General features: G+C 47.6%; 2 protein-coding genes across 3 annotated transcripts; both read right to left on the reverse strand.

Annotated features, from left to right (window-relative positions):
* Positions 1–2,189: 2,189 nt before the first annotated feature.
* Positions 2,190–12,953, reverse strand: LOC143506896 (four and a half LIM domains protein 2-like). 2 transcript variants are annotated; one of them, XM_076996482.1, is made up of 8 exons: positions 12,793–12,953; positions 6,350–6,666; positions 6,137–6,253; positions 4,287–4,459; positions 3,837–4,011; positions 3,561–3,730; positions 3,281–3,467; positions 2,190–2,786 (listed from the first exon to the last, which is right to left on the reverse strand). In XM_076996482.1, the coding sequence occupies exons 4-8, from the start codon at positions 4,440–4,442 to the stop codon at positions 2,626–2,628; spliced, it is 849 nt and encodes a 282-aa protein (XP_076852597.1). In that variant the 5' UTR covers positions 4,443–4,459; positions 6,137–6,253; positions 6,350–6,666; positions 12,793–12,953; the 3' UTR covers positions 2,190–2,625. The 2 variants fall into 2 exon arrangements, with proteins under 2 accessions (XP_076852597.1, XP_076852596.1); XM_076996481.1 differs by lacking the exon at positions 6,350–6,666.
* A 136-nt stretch (positions 12,954–13,089) lies between these two features.
* On the reverse strand, positions 13,090–15,424 carry LOC143506895 (cytoplasmic protein NCK2-like; the record flags this gene model as incomplete). The annotated part of the gene is made up of 2 exons (XM_076996480.1): positions 13,090–14,057; positions 14,537–15,424. Coding segments are annotated over 2 exons (1,080 nt in total), but the record flags the coding sequence as incomplete, so codon positions are not given.
* Between the last annotated feature and the right edge of the window lie 424 nt (positions 15,425–15,848).

The following is a 15,848-nucleotide window of genomic DNA, read 5'->3' on the forward strand; positions in this document are numbered from 1 at the left end:
CCGTATATATAAATCACTTATATACAGTCATTAGATCAGACCAGAGACCATATATATAAATCACTTATATACAGTCACTGGATCAGACCAGAGACCGTATATATAAATCACTTATATACAGTCACTGGATCAGACCCATGATGAAGAGGAAGAACCTTCAGTGGAACCCAGAAGAGAAGATCACCTCCTCCAGCTGCTTCTGTTTGGCAAACTAATAAAATAAGGGTCAGGAAAAGATAAGAATAGCAATGATTGGTTCAAAGTGCCTCTCCTAGAGACCCGGATGTGCTCGACAGACCCCTGGCCTACGAGAGTCGGTCATTCTTGTGGCAGTTCAGTTTACTGTTGCCTTTGATGATATTCAGTAACGGTGTTCTTATGTTTTTATTTACCACTCTGGATTCAGTCCCATTTCTTATTGAGTGCCTGAAATGGCGCTGCACTTCTTATAATAAATATTCTGTGAGAAGGGCGACCAAGAATATTTTTAAGACTTTGTTTACCATTATTAACCATGATTACTAATCATGTTTTCGTGGATTTATTCTTATGTACACCACTAGATGGAGCCATGCGTCACATTTTGAGAAGTACTTGGGTTGGTAAATCTTCGTTGTTTATGCTTAAACCTGGGACATTGTTTCTTTCAACAAAATGTATAATTTCGGCGGTTTAATGTTGAGAGGAAAGTGATCTCTGAAATAGCGAATGTACATCAGCTTGTTGAGTGGGCCTGTAGTTTTCTAGTGTGTCAGAAAGATTAATATTTTCATTTATGATAGAACAGACGTACGCAATGCTTTAAGTTTTAGCACAGGAATAATAAATAGTAAAATTACACATTTTCTATGGTTTTTCTGAAATGTCATAAATACAAAGGAAGTGTTGGACATTAAAACGGGTCAGTACCAGCGATACACTGTGGTCAGAAACATATCAAAGCCAGATGAGCTTGTTTGTCTTTGTGTTAAAGCAGATGCTTGCTCCATCTTAGCCTCATCCTCATGCCCTAGTCTTCATCCCCTAGTCCTCATCCCCTAGTCTTCATCCCCTAGTCCTCATGCCCTAGTCCTCATGCCCTAGTCTTCATCCCCTAGTCCTCATCCCCTAGTCCTCATCCCCTAGTCTTCATCCCCTAGTCCTCATCCCCTAGTCCTCATCCCCTAGTCTTCATGCCCTGGTCCTCATGCCCTGGTCCTCATGCCCTGGTCCTCATCCCCTGGTCCTCATCCCCTGGTCCTCATCCCCTAGTCTTCATCCCCTAGTCCTCATCCCCTGGTCCTCATCCCCTGGTCCTCATGCCCTGGTCCTCATGCCCTGGTCCTCATGCCCTGGTCCTCATCCCCTGGTCCTCATCCCCTAGTCCTCATGCCCTAGTCCTCATGCCCTAGTCCTCATCCCCTGGTCCTCATCCCCTGGTCCTCATGCCCTAGTCCTCATCCCCTAGTCCTCATGCCCTGGTCCTCATGCCCTGGTCCTCATGCCCTAGTCCTCATGCCCTAGTCCTCATCCCCTAGTCCTCATCCCCTAGTCCTCATGCCCTAGTCCTCATCCCCTAGTCCTCATCCCCTAGTCCTCATCCCCTAGTCCTCATGCCCTGGTCCTCATGCCCTAGTCCTCATGCCCTAGTCTTCATCCCCTGGTCCTCATGCCCTGGTCCTCATGCCCTAGTCCTCATGCCCTGGTCCTCATGCCCTGGTCCTCATGCCCTAGTCCTCATGCCCTAGTCCTCATCCCCTAGTCCTCATGCCCTAGTCCTCATCCCCTAGTCCTCATGCCCTAGTCCTCATGCCCTAGTCCTCATCCCCTAGTCCTCATCCCCTAGTCCTCATCCCCTAGTCCTCATGCCCTGGTCCTCATGCCCTAGTCCTCATGCCCTAGTCTTCATCCCCTAGTCCTCATGCCCTGGTCCTCATGCCCTGGTCCTCATGCCCTAGTCCTCATGCCCTAGTCCTCATCCCCTAGTCCTCATGCCCTGGTCCTCATGCCCTGGTCCTCATGCCCTGGTCTTTGTGTGTGTATTTATCATAATGATGGGATATTCAGTGGGGTTATGATGGCATGTTCCAGGTTCCACTGTAAGTACATATTCACCCTTTCAGTGAAATAAGACCAGAAGAGCAGAGCTCGATGCTGAGATGATGGTTCAGGCCTCTTACAGAAAAGGTAAAACACTCCAGCACTTTTATTGATAGCAGTTGCACACAGAAAAGCTGCAGTCTGACACCATCTGAGTGTCTGTCACCATCTCTTAGAAATCAGCACAGTAATATTGATTTCTTCATTCAAATTCTCTATGTGGTATTTGTCTAGGAAATCTGCATAAAATCTTTCTCACAGTTTATATTACTGATTTAGTCTGGTTGATGTCCTAGACTTGTATATCAATCATCATGATGATATGATGATATAATATAGTAATTATCTGAACAAGGAATAAAGTATAAACCTGCTAAAAACATTAATATTCAACTATATTCAATATTAATATTCCAGTGTTTGATGAAATGTTAGGCAAACTTTGTGATTAGACTGAAAATCATCTTTAAGCCATCTATTAACAGATGAAGGGATTGTTCCGGAAGGTTCCAGAAGGCTCCAGTGGATTCTGCAGATGGCCAATACTCAGACTTCCTTGCCACACTCAGGACAGAGGATGTCGTCCCTGTCGGTCAGGAAGCCGCGGCCCACCAGAGACACGGAGCACTTCTTGCAGTTGAAGCAGTCGTTGTGCCACTGACGCTCCTCGAAGGAGATGTACTGGCTGCTGCCAAGGCCTGGCATTGCTGAGATGGGTCAGAACAGAACAGGCCAGACCCGGTCAGAACGGAACAGGTCAGACCCGGTCAGAACAGAACCAGGCCAGACCCGGTCAGAACAGAACAGGCCAGACCCGTTCAGAACAGAGCAGGTCAGACCCGGTCAGAACAGAACAGTCCAGACCCGGTCAGAACAGAACCAGGCCAGACCCGGTCAGAACGGAACAGGCCAGACCCGGTCAGAACGGAGCAGGCCAGACCCGGTCAGAACAGAGCAGGCCAGACCCGGTCAGAACGGACCAAGCCAGACCCGGTCAGAACAGAACCAGGCCAGGCTCAAGCAAAGCAAAACATTATTAATTTGATTGCATTAAATGATAAATTCATTAGACCCACAGGGTTCACAGCAGGGCCCAGACCCAGACAGATGTGTTCACAGCAGGGTGTGTGTGTGTGTGTGTGTGTGTGTGTGTGTGTGTGTGTGTGTGTGTGTGTGTGTGTGTGTGTGTGTGTGTTCGTACCACTGATGGGGCTGGTGCAGGACACACACTTCTTGGCATAGAGGCTGCAGAAACAGCCGAGACAGTAGGGGGCGCCGTCACGAGAGGTGAAGCGCTGGCCAGACAGCTGCTCCTTACAGCCCGTGCACAGAAAGCAGTCCTTATGCCACGGTTGGCCGCGGTAGGTCACGCCCCCGCTGGTGATTGGCTGAGAGGAATCATAAGAGGGAGGAGTGTAAGTTCTTCAAACAGGTGTGTGAGATATGGAGTGGATGAGGGGGTGAGTGTTCACTAGCGCCACCTTCGTGCAGTGCACGCACTGCAAGGCGAACTGCTCCTCGTAGCAGGACACGCAGTAGTTGCTGTTGTCCTGCGGGATGAAGCTCTTGGTCCCGATGGGCTGCTGGCAGTGCTGGCAGGTAAAGCAGGTCTCGTGCCAGCTGGACCCCTTGTACTCCGTCTTCCTGGAGCCTGGGAGACACCAATGCTGAATTCAACACGCCAATCATTTGGCCCCGCCCACTCATCAAACCTTCAGCCCCACCTACTCTATAAACCTTTGGCCCCGCCCACTCACCAGGCATGATGGTCTTCTTGCACTGGTGGCACTTGGAGGAGTACAGGGTGGAGTAGCACTCCGTACACAGGAGCTGCTCATCTCTGGTGCAGAAGGGTTTGTCCACCAGGGGGCGCTGGCAGTGGAAGCAGTGGAAGCAATCCTCGTGCCAGTGACGGTCCTTGTACGACAGGTCCTGTCAGCACACACACACACACACACACACACACACACACACACACACAAGTGGTCTGGGCTAATTGCTCCACGGGCATGCGGACCGGATACAGAACTAAATCCGTAATACCACAGCAAACCACATCAATGATAATGCTTTAGACGTTGGTTTCAACTTAAGGTAGCACTGAGCTGAGCAGTACAGAGTTACATTGGGATTTGATCCAGTCTACCTTAATTGGAGGTGCTGACCCTCCGCGTATGCTTGCTACCTTCAGGTGTTGAGGAACATACCCTGCTGCTACAGCCAATCGGCTTCCTGCAGTCCTCACAGGTGTTGGCGTACAGACTCTCGTAGCACGTCACGCAGTACGGCTTCTCCTCACACACAACGTACTTCTCCCCAATCAGCGACTCCTTGCAGTAGTGACAGTCGTACCGCTCCGCCATTCTGGATCAGACAACGGCTGAAAGAAAGCGCACGCATTCAGCCCGGCCCGATTCGTCTGGCCGCCGTCCGCCAGCCTGACCACAGAGGTCCAGGTCTGATGCAGGAGCTGCACCTGTGGCCTGTTACGGGACCGGACGCTCGGACAGTGTGACCCGGGCTGACAGGAAGCTCCTACCTGCGGTGAGCTGCACATGCTGTTCTTCTATTGGCTGGAAGGAAGATGATTCAGACCTTCTAAAGCATGCGAGAGGACTAGTATCACCTGCGGTGTGTCCCCGAGGTCCTGCCCTGTTATCACTATGTTGGAGCAGTGTCCAGACCAGCAGAGACCAACCCCCATTACAGCGCTTCTGTCCTTCACACCAACGCCCTGTCCCAAACCTGAACAACAGTCACATGATCTAAACCGCTACCCAGCGTCCCCAGCCAGCCCCTCTCGTACTCACACACGCTCAAGGTTCGTTATTAACGTCGGCATCGGGTGGTTACGGAAGTCAAAGTGGGAATTTCTGGAATTTTCTTCTCAAGTGTTTTCTGCATCCTTCGTTCCTGTGTTTAGAGCCTCAGGTAACGAACACCCTCCACACACACACCCACACCCTGCACACGCACGCACACACACACACACACACACCCTCCACAGGGTCTCAGGATAAAATAAAAAGATGAGCTGTTCATCTTTAACAGGCTTGTTCATTCTCTCAGCTTGGAAGTCTGGCGATAATGAAAACGACACTCCAAACACATGACCACTAAACCTGCTGTGACTGCACACACTGTATCTTTCCCCTCGGACCTCTAGGAGATCAGACCTGATCAGATTTATCCTGCCATTCAGAGATCAGACCTGATCAGATTTAACCTCAGAGATGGGACTATATTCAGTGTGTGTTGGAATTCCTGAAGTTTCTGATATAACTGCACCAGTTCATGAAGGTGTTGACCAACTGTGTGTGACGTGTGAAGTGAGGCTGAGTTGTGGAGGGCTGGCTGAAGATCTGAGAGGCCTCAGACCTCCTGGATGTTGGAGCAGAGCCTCTTTGATGTGTCTTCTCACACTGGAGCAAGTGGTGGGCAGATCTGACAACATCTACATGGTGCCAACTGTCCGTTATCTACCTCTCACCACCCCAGCACTAGACATAGACAGCTAATTAAAGATGATGCTCGTTCCTGGAAACAGACCACCGCATCTGCCTCAGAGAAACAGACCACCGCATCTACCTCAGAGAAATAGACCACCCTGTCTACTTCATAGAAACAGACCACCCTATCTACTTAAAAGAAACAGACCACCCTATCTACTTAAAAGAAACAGATCACCTCATCCACCTCAGAGAAACAGACCACCTCATCTACCTCAGAGAAACAGACCACCTCATCTACCTCAGAGAAACAGACCACCCCATCTGGCTCAGAGAGAAAGCAGGTCCTCTTTTCTGTAATAAGTGGCAGAATATGTCAATGTAAATGATGATTTATGGTGGTAAACTGACAGCGTGATCAGGGATAGCATCGTTAAAAGACACTGAGACGCTACAAAAAAAAAAGAAATGAGAAGAGACAGAGAGGAGGACAGAGAAGTAGAGAAGAGAGGAGAGGAGAGAGGGGAGGAGAGAGGAGATCAGGAGAGGAGAAATGAGTGGTCAGGCTCTGTGTGCTGTTTGTGTTGTGTGTGCTGTATGTGCACTACCTGAGTTTTGCCGTATGTTTCTCGCTGGTGTCCTGCTGTCCTGGTGTCCTGCTGTCCTGCTGTCCTGGCCTCTGCAGCTGCCCCAGAGACAGGCGACTCTCTATTGGATTACTCCCCCTACAGGAGATGTGGTGATGAATGGCCAGAGATTTTATCAGGAAGTATAAATACAAAAGTCCGGAGGTGGAGGTAACTGTGGCCACGCCCACTTACGGAAGAGAAGAGGAGGGTTAGTTTGTCAAGGAGCTGGTAGAGTTGACCTTAGGCTGTAATGTATGATGTCTACTGACACAGAGTTACACAGAGTTGAAACCTGTATGCTGCAGTAGAGTGACCACACATTGTGCAGTCATCACACGAGACGTTGTGCAGTCATCACACGAGACGTTGTGCTGTCATTACACAAGACATTGTGCAGTCATCACACGAGACGTTGTGCAGTCATCACACGAGACGTTGTGCAGTCATCACACGAGACGTTGTGCAGTCATCACACGAGACGTTGTGCAGTCATCACACGAGACGTTGTGCTGTCATTACACGAGACATTGTGCAGTCATCACACGAGACGTTGTGCAGTCATCACACGAGACGTTGTGCAGTCATCACACGAGATGTTGTGCAGTCATCACACGAGACGTTGTGCAGTCATCACACGAGACGTTGTGCAGTCATTACACGAGACATTATACAGTCATTACACAAGACATTGTGCAGTCAAAACGTGATATTATGCAGTGATTACACGAGACATTATGCAGTTATTACACAAGACATTATGCAGTCATTACACGAGACATTATGCAGTCATTACATGACTGGCTCAGACATGACTAGTGGCTGTCCAGAGCCCCTCACCACAGGTCTGCCCAGACGACTGAATCAGACATGACTAGTGGCTGTTCAGAGCCCCTCACCACAGGTCTGCCCAGACGACTGAATCAGACATGACTAGTGGCTGTTCAGAGCCCCTCACCACAGGTCTGCCCAGACGACTGAATCAGACATGACTAGTGGCTGTTCAGAGCCCTTTTGAATATTTTCCCAGTTTGATTTTTTCATTCAAATTCTGCAAGGTGTTTTATATATAATGCTTGAGCTTTGGTATAACATAAACATTTTAGATATTTTAACCTCTCTTCCCTGACTCTCACTGAACCTTGTAGTGGGACACTCTAAAAGGGTAAACATTCTTACTGTTTAGGAAAATCCACAAAATGACCATCAAAAACTCTGAAGATTGGTTCCTTTTCATAACAGTAAATTAACTAGTTGTATTTCAGTGAAACCTGGAAATAAAGAGATCAGAACACATGTACAAATCTCATTTCTTAAAGCTTTAAAGCTCATAGACATTAATGAGATTTTCTCTCTGTTTTATTTATCCATGGAGGTTAGCGTGGGGGGTTATGTTTGTGTTATGATTGTTTATGTTTATGTTCATGTTATGTTTGTTATATTTGTGTTATGTTTATGGTATGTTATGTTTATATTCATGTTATGCTAAGTCAGTGGTTCCCAAACTTTTTCTGCCGTGCCCCCCTTTAGTAGATGAGAATATTTTTGCGCCCCCCCCCGTCCCCCCATATTGACACGTGCACATGTTTTACTTCCAAGCTCCGCGCCCCCCCTGCAATAGCTCCGCGCCCCACCTAGGGGGCGCCCCCCCACTTTGGGAACCACTGTGCTAAGGTATGTTATGGTATAGTATAATATAGCATGCTATGTTTATGTTTGTGATATTATGTCATGTTTATGTTTTATTTATGTTTTCTTTATGGATACCTGAAAATCCTAAAGATGAACACAGGTCAAGTAAGATATCATGGAAAATTAATTGTGTAACCAGATTAGCATGGCTGTGTAACCAGATTATCATGGCTGTGTAACCAGATTATCATGGCTGAGAACCAGGCGGTCTAAGGCTGGAAGAGGAACTCATCCCGACCACAGATTACTTACGAACCAACAAGGTCAGTTGCTCTGGATTTCTACATTTAAACTTTAAATAATTCAATCTGATTTAATTTTACTGATTGCATGTTTCTTGCCATCATGTGACATTCGGGGGAATTAGTGTGATTTGATTAGTCCTGTGACCCATTTGAACATGTGGCAGCCAATGAGGAGTGAAGGTCTCTGTGTGTGTGTGTGTGTGTGTGTGTGTGTGTGTGTGTGTGTGTGTGTGTGTGTGTGTGTGTGTGTGTGTGTGTGCAGGACTGTTATCAGTGTGGAGGCCAGGCGGAGGTTTCCCAGGGTCAGAAACGTCCTGTGAACCCTGCACACCACTCCATCTACACCTCTCATCGCTCCACCTCCACCCCTGTAACTACTACCACATCCCTCACTACTCCACCTCCACTCCTCTAAACCTTCCCATCTCCACCCCTCACTACTCCACCTCCACCCCCTAACTGGCCTTACTGTCCCGTTCCTGGTACAAATGGTGCTCACTGCCCAAAGGGACACACCAGTGCTGTGTACTGGGCTGAGAGCTTCATGGAACTGGTGACCTGTTTGAGTCCTTATGGCTGTTGGCGTGAGATTGGACACACAGGACTGAACATTTCTAAGGGGCCTTAGTCTTAAGAGTCTTAACAGGACAAAGTCCTTAACAGGGCCCAGAGAACGTCTTGGTCAGGTATCCTGAAGTTTGATGATTGCTTTTAATCAAAACAGGCAGATAAACTGCTATACTTTTATACTTTTTTATCATTTTCAGTCTTGACATATAAGTGGCTTTATTTACTAGATTGTGTTTTTTTCCTGATCTCACTGGAATTGCCCTGCTAATGTACGGCCCCTGCTCCTACACCACAAGTTAGACATTTGCTAAATCTATTTATATCTAAACCTAATAAAGGATCAGTAAACAGCTGGAGATGAAGTCTGTTCATTACGAACAGTGGACTATCCACAGAAGTAAACATGCTTTCTGTTAGGGGATATCAAGGTCTGGAGTAACATAACATATTAAGGCAAGAACAAAAACTCAGTTACTAACCATGCCCTTAAAAATCAGCTGAAATATAAAAATACTTTTACTGTTGCACCAAGACTTTGGGATGGTCTTCCAAATGATGTCAGAAATACATAATCTGTGACGGGTTTTTAACCTAAGCTTAAAATACACTTTTCTTGCTTAGCATTTGGCAACTGATAAACTGGAACTGTGGATGAAGGACTGTGCTAATGTTAATGTATGTTAAATGTATGTTTATATATGTTAATGTATGCTTATATATGTTAATGTAAGTGTAATGTGTGAAGTTGGTGATTAGAGATGGGAAATATTTTGTTTATTGTATAGCACTTTTTAAAATGTGATATATAAATGCAGTTTTACTTACTTACTAACAGTGTATTTTAAGGAGACAATGAAAATATTAAATGTGATTTAAGGCATTGAAAGTCCTAGAAAAAAAGTTCATATAGTAAAAGGTTGGAACATCTCTCAACGTCCTCCACACACACACACACACACACACACACACACACACACACAGATACACACACACACACACACACACACACACACACACACACACACACACACATTAATTTGACACGGGGCAGTCATTAGCCTGTGGTAGGGAACTGGTCTTGTGACCGGAGGGTCGTGGGTTCAATTCCCAGACCTGACGCCATGACTGAGGTGCCCTTTAGCAACTGCTCCCCGGGCGCCGGGCTAGGGCTGCCCACCGCTCTGGGCACGTGTGATCCACAGCTCCCACAGTAATCACTAGTGTGTGTGTGTGTGTGTGTGTTAACTACACAGATGGGTTAAAAGCGGAGGACAAATTTCGATTGTGGTGTAAAAATCACAATTGACAAAATATGGCACATTTACATTTTAATTTAACCAGTTCACGGCCTGAATCTTACGTGCTATCCCAAATCCAGATCCCCCAGCAGCATGTCGCTGTTATTGAAGTTTTTCTAACTTTTACATAGATTATAGACGTATATCTGCGCATGGTCCTAGCTACATAACGGGTTTCACTAAGTGCCGTTATGACCACCAGCCCCAGTTAGGGAGATACCCAAGTACCCGTCGCTGCAGAATCAAAAGTCCAGGGGGTGGAGCTAGATCTAGATCCAACTCCTCCCACTGTCCATAGTTTCTTTTGGTCGGCCCAGGGGGCGGAGCTGCATCTAATCCAACTCCTCCTACGTGTCGCTTACGTTTTCCGACCAGGAAATATAAATCTAATAAATTCACCCTTAAGACTTTTACAATTTAAAGATCAAAATGTTCTTTAAATGTTATTTAAATAACACAATACACGTTTTTTAAGTTTTCAAGAAAACGTAAAAGTGGACAGGAATAATGATCTGTGATTGCTAACATAATATAGTACGTTTCTTAAATATGTACTATTTCTTTTTTAACCTTTAATAAAAATTACTTTTTTCGTTAGGACAGTACACTTCAGGTGTACAGAATGGACAGTGGTATTTACTGCAACATGTAGTGCACTGCACAACTGAAAGCGTCTGTCCTTTTTTCAAAACAGTGATATGCATCTATAGATGGATGGAAAAATATAAATAGCATTATATTAGTTGTGAAGTTTTTCAGTTAATGAGGATCATGGCCGTTACATGCACACACTACTGAATAACATGTCCATGCAGTACCGAACAGCACAACCATTACAAATTTTAAGTAACTACAGCAAACACGAATTAATTTAACAGTTTATGTCCAATATGAAGAACACAACATACATAAGTATTTAATACATCTGTATTCTGTTTAGCTAACCGCTCGTCTTCTAACATCAGTTTCTACCGTCACTTAGACACCTAGATTAGATCAACTTAACAGTGGTTGTGCAAACACAAATAGTCAGATTTAGTGTAATCACCAAAGGACGACAACAGTGATTTGAAATGGCTGATCTGATACAACTCCTCCTGCGTAGTGCAATTACTTTAGACCAATGAAAACACGGCGGTGGGAGGAGTTGGATCTAGATCAGTTCCACCCCCTGGACATCCAGCTCCACCCCCTGGACTTTTGCTTCTGCAGCGACGTGTATCTCCAGTGCGCGGCAGTAATCTCCTACATCATCCAATTGCACACCCGGAGAGCCAACCGCAGTTTTAGACCTGCAGTTCTAGACCTGCAGTTCTAGACGTGCCGTAGTTTTAGATGTATGTAACGTAATATCCAGATAGTGTTTTAGTATGTCGCGGGAGCAGATGGAAGAATGATATTTATAAGCAGCAATAATATATGATAGATATATGATAATGTCTGAAGGTCATTTTTGGGTTATCGTAATGTTTATGTCATGAATGTTTATGTGATGAATCTGGCTAGCGTTAGTGTGTCTTAGTTCATTAGTTCTGGCTACCTTTATGGCTATTTAGTAGCTTTGATTAAATTTGAAACAACTTAAAGGAAGGAAATTAGCACGTACTACGCTACTATTAATACTAAAAGTAGTAAGCAAGCTAAAGTAGCATTTTCCCATCATTATTAACCCATAAGAACCCAGACTATGTTCTGAATATTGATACAATTGAGCATATTAATATATGATAGACATATATTTAGTCTGCTAAATGCCATAAATGTAAATGTAAATATGATCGGTCTGAAGGTCATGTTTGTGTTATCGCAATGTTTATGTCACGAAGGATGAATCTGGCTAGCGTTAGTGTGTCTCTGGCTACCTTTATGGCTACTTTATAGCTACTTCGACTTTGAGAGAAATGCTAGTCCTGCGAACGTAAGTTGTTGCGGGGGGGGGGGGGGGGGGGCGAACGTAAAATGGACAAAAATTAAGTATTATATAGCGATCGATCGATCGATCGCCAGTGTTTGCGCCAGAGCGAACTGGTAACTCATTGAATCATATATATATATATATATATATATATAGAGAGAGAGAGAGAGAGAGGTAAATAAACTAGATTTTTTTTCGGCGTGAGAAATCGGATGTGTGGCGTGTGAGCGAAAAACCCCAAGTATCACATAATATTTGCTAGTTGCATGCCAATGAAGGTATACAAGTAAAATAAATCACTCCTAACATTCTGGAAACGTATGCTTACTCACTGAAAGCATCCGGACATTATGCAATTTTTGCTGATTTAATATAAAATAGCCTATGCCAGTAATCCAGTAGTTTAATTAAAAATAAAATATCTTCAGGAGACAAGCTGTGTGTGTAAATGACAAAATTAATCCAAACTCCCTAAAAGAACAGGGAAAATGAGGCGTACTACTTCTATTTAAATACAAAATGTGGTGTACATTATCGTTTAAAACTTGTCAAATGTTAGAGATTTGGCTAAAACAATTGAGAATCAATGGGCATATTTAACAAATAAACTCTTTATACAATGGATTATTACAATATACAAGCCCCTGAGCCTACGGCATGCATTGGAACTGCTGGTCTAGAACTGCAGTTGGCTGTCGTTAGCTACATTCCGAGCCGCTAGGTGGCGCATGTCTAAAACTACAGCACGTCTAGAACTGCAGGTCTAAAACTGCAGGTCTAGAACTGCAGTTGGCTCTCCGGCTGTGCAATTGGATGCATCTCAGTGGCTCCTCCACGGGCCGAGTTAAACCACCGGCGGCCCACCGGAGAGATCCCCGGTACTAATGTATGCCAGTCCGCCCCAGAACACCACAGTACCTCAGAAGGTTCTCCAGCTTCACCTCGTGCACTGTGGCGATCAGCCGAACGCGTTACGTCAACATGCAACAGATCAGCGGTGCAAGTCTTCTCCCTAGTGACCATTATGTGAAACTGCAGCATCTGACTGACACAAAGTTTGCTGCAGGTGCAAGTCTTCTCCCTAGTGACCATTATGTGAAACTGCAGCATCTGACTGACACAAAGTTTGCTGCAGGAGATTCAGTGTGTGTGTGTGTGTGTGTGTGTGTGTGTGTTCTGATGGACATCTCCATCCACCGACGATGGCCTCTGATATTTGGTCATTATTTTGCAAAACTTTTAATTAAACAAAAGGTATTTCATACAACTGTCATTGGTACAGTGCTTAGTAAATCCCCCATATCTGCACCTTAAACTCTTGTTTAAATAGACATTACGCTGGAACGTGAATTTAAATAACAACAACAACGCTATATAACATTCAGACATGTTTTAAAAAGCTTGGAGCAGAGTCACGAGTCTTGTGTGGTTCCCATGGTGACCGTGTCCAGGGTAGCGTGAAGGGTGTCTGCTCAGGCTGCTATGGACAGTGTGTGTCGGTATGCTCACACATAACGGGTGTGTGTGTGTGTGTGTGTGTGTAGGGGGCATATTTGGTGGAGCGTTTATTGACATTAGTCTCATAAACGGGCCTCGTGCTCAGCATGCATGTCCAAATAAGTCCAGCAGAGGGCAGCCAGGGTCCGTGGACGGGAGACTCGTCTTCACTACCAGCGACCGTCACGGTCAGACACACAGGACAGTACACTGCACCGCCTGCAGGGGGCAGCTGAGGGTCTCTCCCCGCGGCCCGAACTCGTCCCGCCCCACACAGAGGTTTGTTTTTGTCCAAAAACACCGCTGAATCTTTAGAGAAGTGAACACGTGAACGATCAAAGAGGAGGTGAGATACAGAGTACCGTCTCCGGGTGGCGCTGTAGTCACGGGACGCCGACCTGCTCATATTTAGCAGGGGGGGGGGGGGGTATGAGCAGGTCCACAGGAGTAGTGGGGAGGGGCGTGTCCGGGTCACGGGAGGGGGCGTGTCCAGGTCAGGGGAGGGGGCGGACCAGGTAGAGCTTCTGGCCGTGTTCGCTGGTGAAGATGGGGGCCTTCTTGTAGTGGTCAAGCAGCTGCTCCATGGTGCTGAAGTGGCGTTGGCCAATGCAGTAGACGCCCTGACGGCACTGCACCTTAAAGTGCTTGTTCTTCATCGCCTTCAGAGAGATGGAGAAATCACTTGGCTGGGGGGGTGAGAGAGGGGTGAGAGAGGAGTGAGAGAGAGGAGTGAGAGAGGAGTGAGAGAGGAGTGAGAGAGGAGTGAGAGAGGAGTGAGAGGGGGGTGAGAGAGGAGTGAGAGAGTGAGATTGACAGGAGCAGCTTCATGCAATCACTGTGAGTTCTGGTGTCTGAACAGAAAAGCAAACACCTTAAACATTAATTTGTAAATCCTTTTCTGTTCTATCAAATATTGTTCAATGTTCAATAATTCAGATATATACAGAGAGCTGTACTGATCCATATACAGCAACACAACCATGTTAAAAAAACATTTTACTGTAATTGAACAAAGCATTTTTACTTCAGAATGAACCTGTACCATACTACTTTAAATTTCCAATGCTACAACTTTACAAATCATTTTGGACAGTTAACTTTACAAAGAACTGAACAGGAACTTTACAAATTCCTTTCCCACGCCACAGCACAGCCCTTCGCTCACCGAAGACTCGCTGTCTCGGACCAGGAAGTCTCCGTCCACGCCCCTCTCGCTCAGCGCACACTCCGCCTGGTGTCGGGTCACAGCCCCGTAGTACCAGTCCTTCCCCGCAAACATCCCCGTGTGGGCGGGGCTGGCTGGCCGCGGGGGGAGGGGCCCGCCGCCACTCCCGCCCCCTGACGGCCCGTCGCCGAGCACGGTGACGTAGTTCTTGGGTACGAGCCCCACCCGGCCGTGACGGTCGCAGCACCTCCACCACTCGGGGTCGTTCTCCGGCTTCTCCAGCACCTCCATCAGCTCGCCGCGCTCGAAGTTCAGCTCCTCGTCCGTGGCGGAGCTGAAGGGGTAGAGCGTCTGGACCACCTGCAGCACGCGGGAGCCGTCGGGCGGGACGGGGCGGAGGGCGGGAGGATCCGTGGCCCCGCCCCCTCCGGCCTCGTCCTCCTGGTCCTCCTGGACGTAGTTGGAGGGGAACCAGCCAGCGCGTCCTCCGGAGACGCCTCGCCACCACCCGTCACTGCACTTCTCCGTCACCAGCACACGGGCGTCCTTCACCAGGCTGAGCTCGTCCTCGCGCTCCGCAGCGTACGAGAACTTCACCACGGCGGGAGCGCTCAGGTCGTAGAAACGCTCCTCGCCTCCGTTAGAGGGGAGCTCCGCCTCCGTGCTGGGGGTGGGCGAGACGTCACGGGCGCTCGTCTTCCGCTTCGTCTTCCCCAGACCTGTGACCACACGCACACACACACACAGACACACGCACGCACAGACACACACAAACACACACACACACACGTACACACACACACACACACGGATAAGTGCTGCAGCCCCAACAGCACGGTCATGACACAAGAGTTTGCCCTCATGCCCCCCCCCCCCCCCCCGCTCCTCCTGCTGCCCCCCCCCCCCTTACACTGCACAAACCATTTCATCTGTAGCCTCCTCCCCCTCCCCTCACAGCCCCCTCCCCTCACAACCCCTCCCCTCTCCTCACAACCCCTCCCCTCTCCTCACAACCCCTCCCCTCTCCTCACAGCCCCTCCCCTCTCCTCACAGCCCCTCCCCTCTCCTCACAACCCCTCCCCTCTCCTCACAGCCCCTCCCCTCTCCTCACAACCCCTCCCCTCTCCTCACAGCCCCTCCCCTCTCCTCACAACCCCTCCCCTCTCCTCACAGCCCCTCCCCTCTCCTCACAACCCCTCCCCTCTCCTCACAGCCCCTCCCCTCTCCTCACAGCCCCTCCCCTCTCCTCACAGCCCCTCCCCTCTCCTCACAGCCCCTCCCCTCTCTGGATTCCCAAACACAAACATGAAAC

Source organism: Brachyhypopomus gauderio, unplaced genomic scaffold (genome assembly GCF_052324685.1).
Source record: "Brachyhypopomus gauderio isolate BG-103 unplaced genomic scaffold, BGAUD_0.2 sc597, whole genome shotgun sequence".
In the NCBI taxonomy this organism is placed as follows: Eukaryota; Metazoa; Chordata; class Actinopteri; order Gymnotiformes; family Hypopomidae; genus Brachyhypopomus; species Brachyhypopomus gauderio.

What these genes read in the sequence shown, in the direction of transcription:
- LOC143506896 (XM_076996481.1), bottom strand. Translation starts at nt 4,442, where the DNA reads ATGGCGGAGCGGTACGACTGTCACTACTGCAAGGAGTCGCTGATTGGG. An exon ending in CGATTGGCTGTAGCAGCAGG is followed by an intron (nt 4,012 to 4,286) that starts GTATGTTCCTCA and finishes GTGTGCTGACAG; the next exon opens with GACCTGTCGTACAAGGACCG. An exon ending in CAAGAAGACCATCATGCCTG is followed by an intron (nt 3,731 to 3,836) that starts GTGAGTGGGCGG and finishes GGTGTCTCCCAG; the next exon opens with GCTCCAGGAAGACGGAGTAC.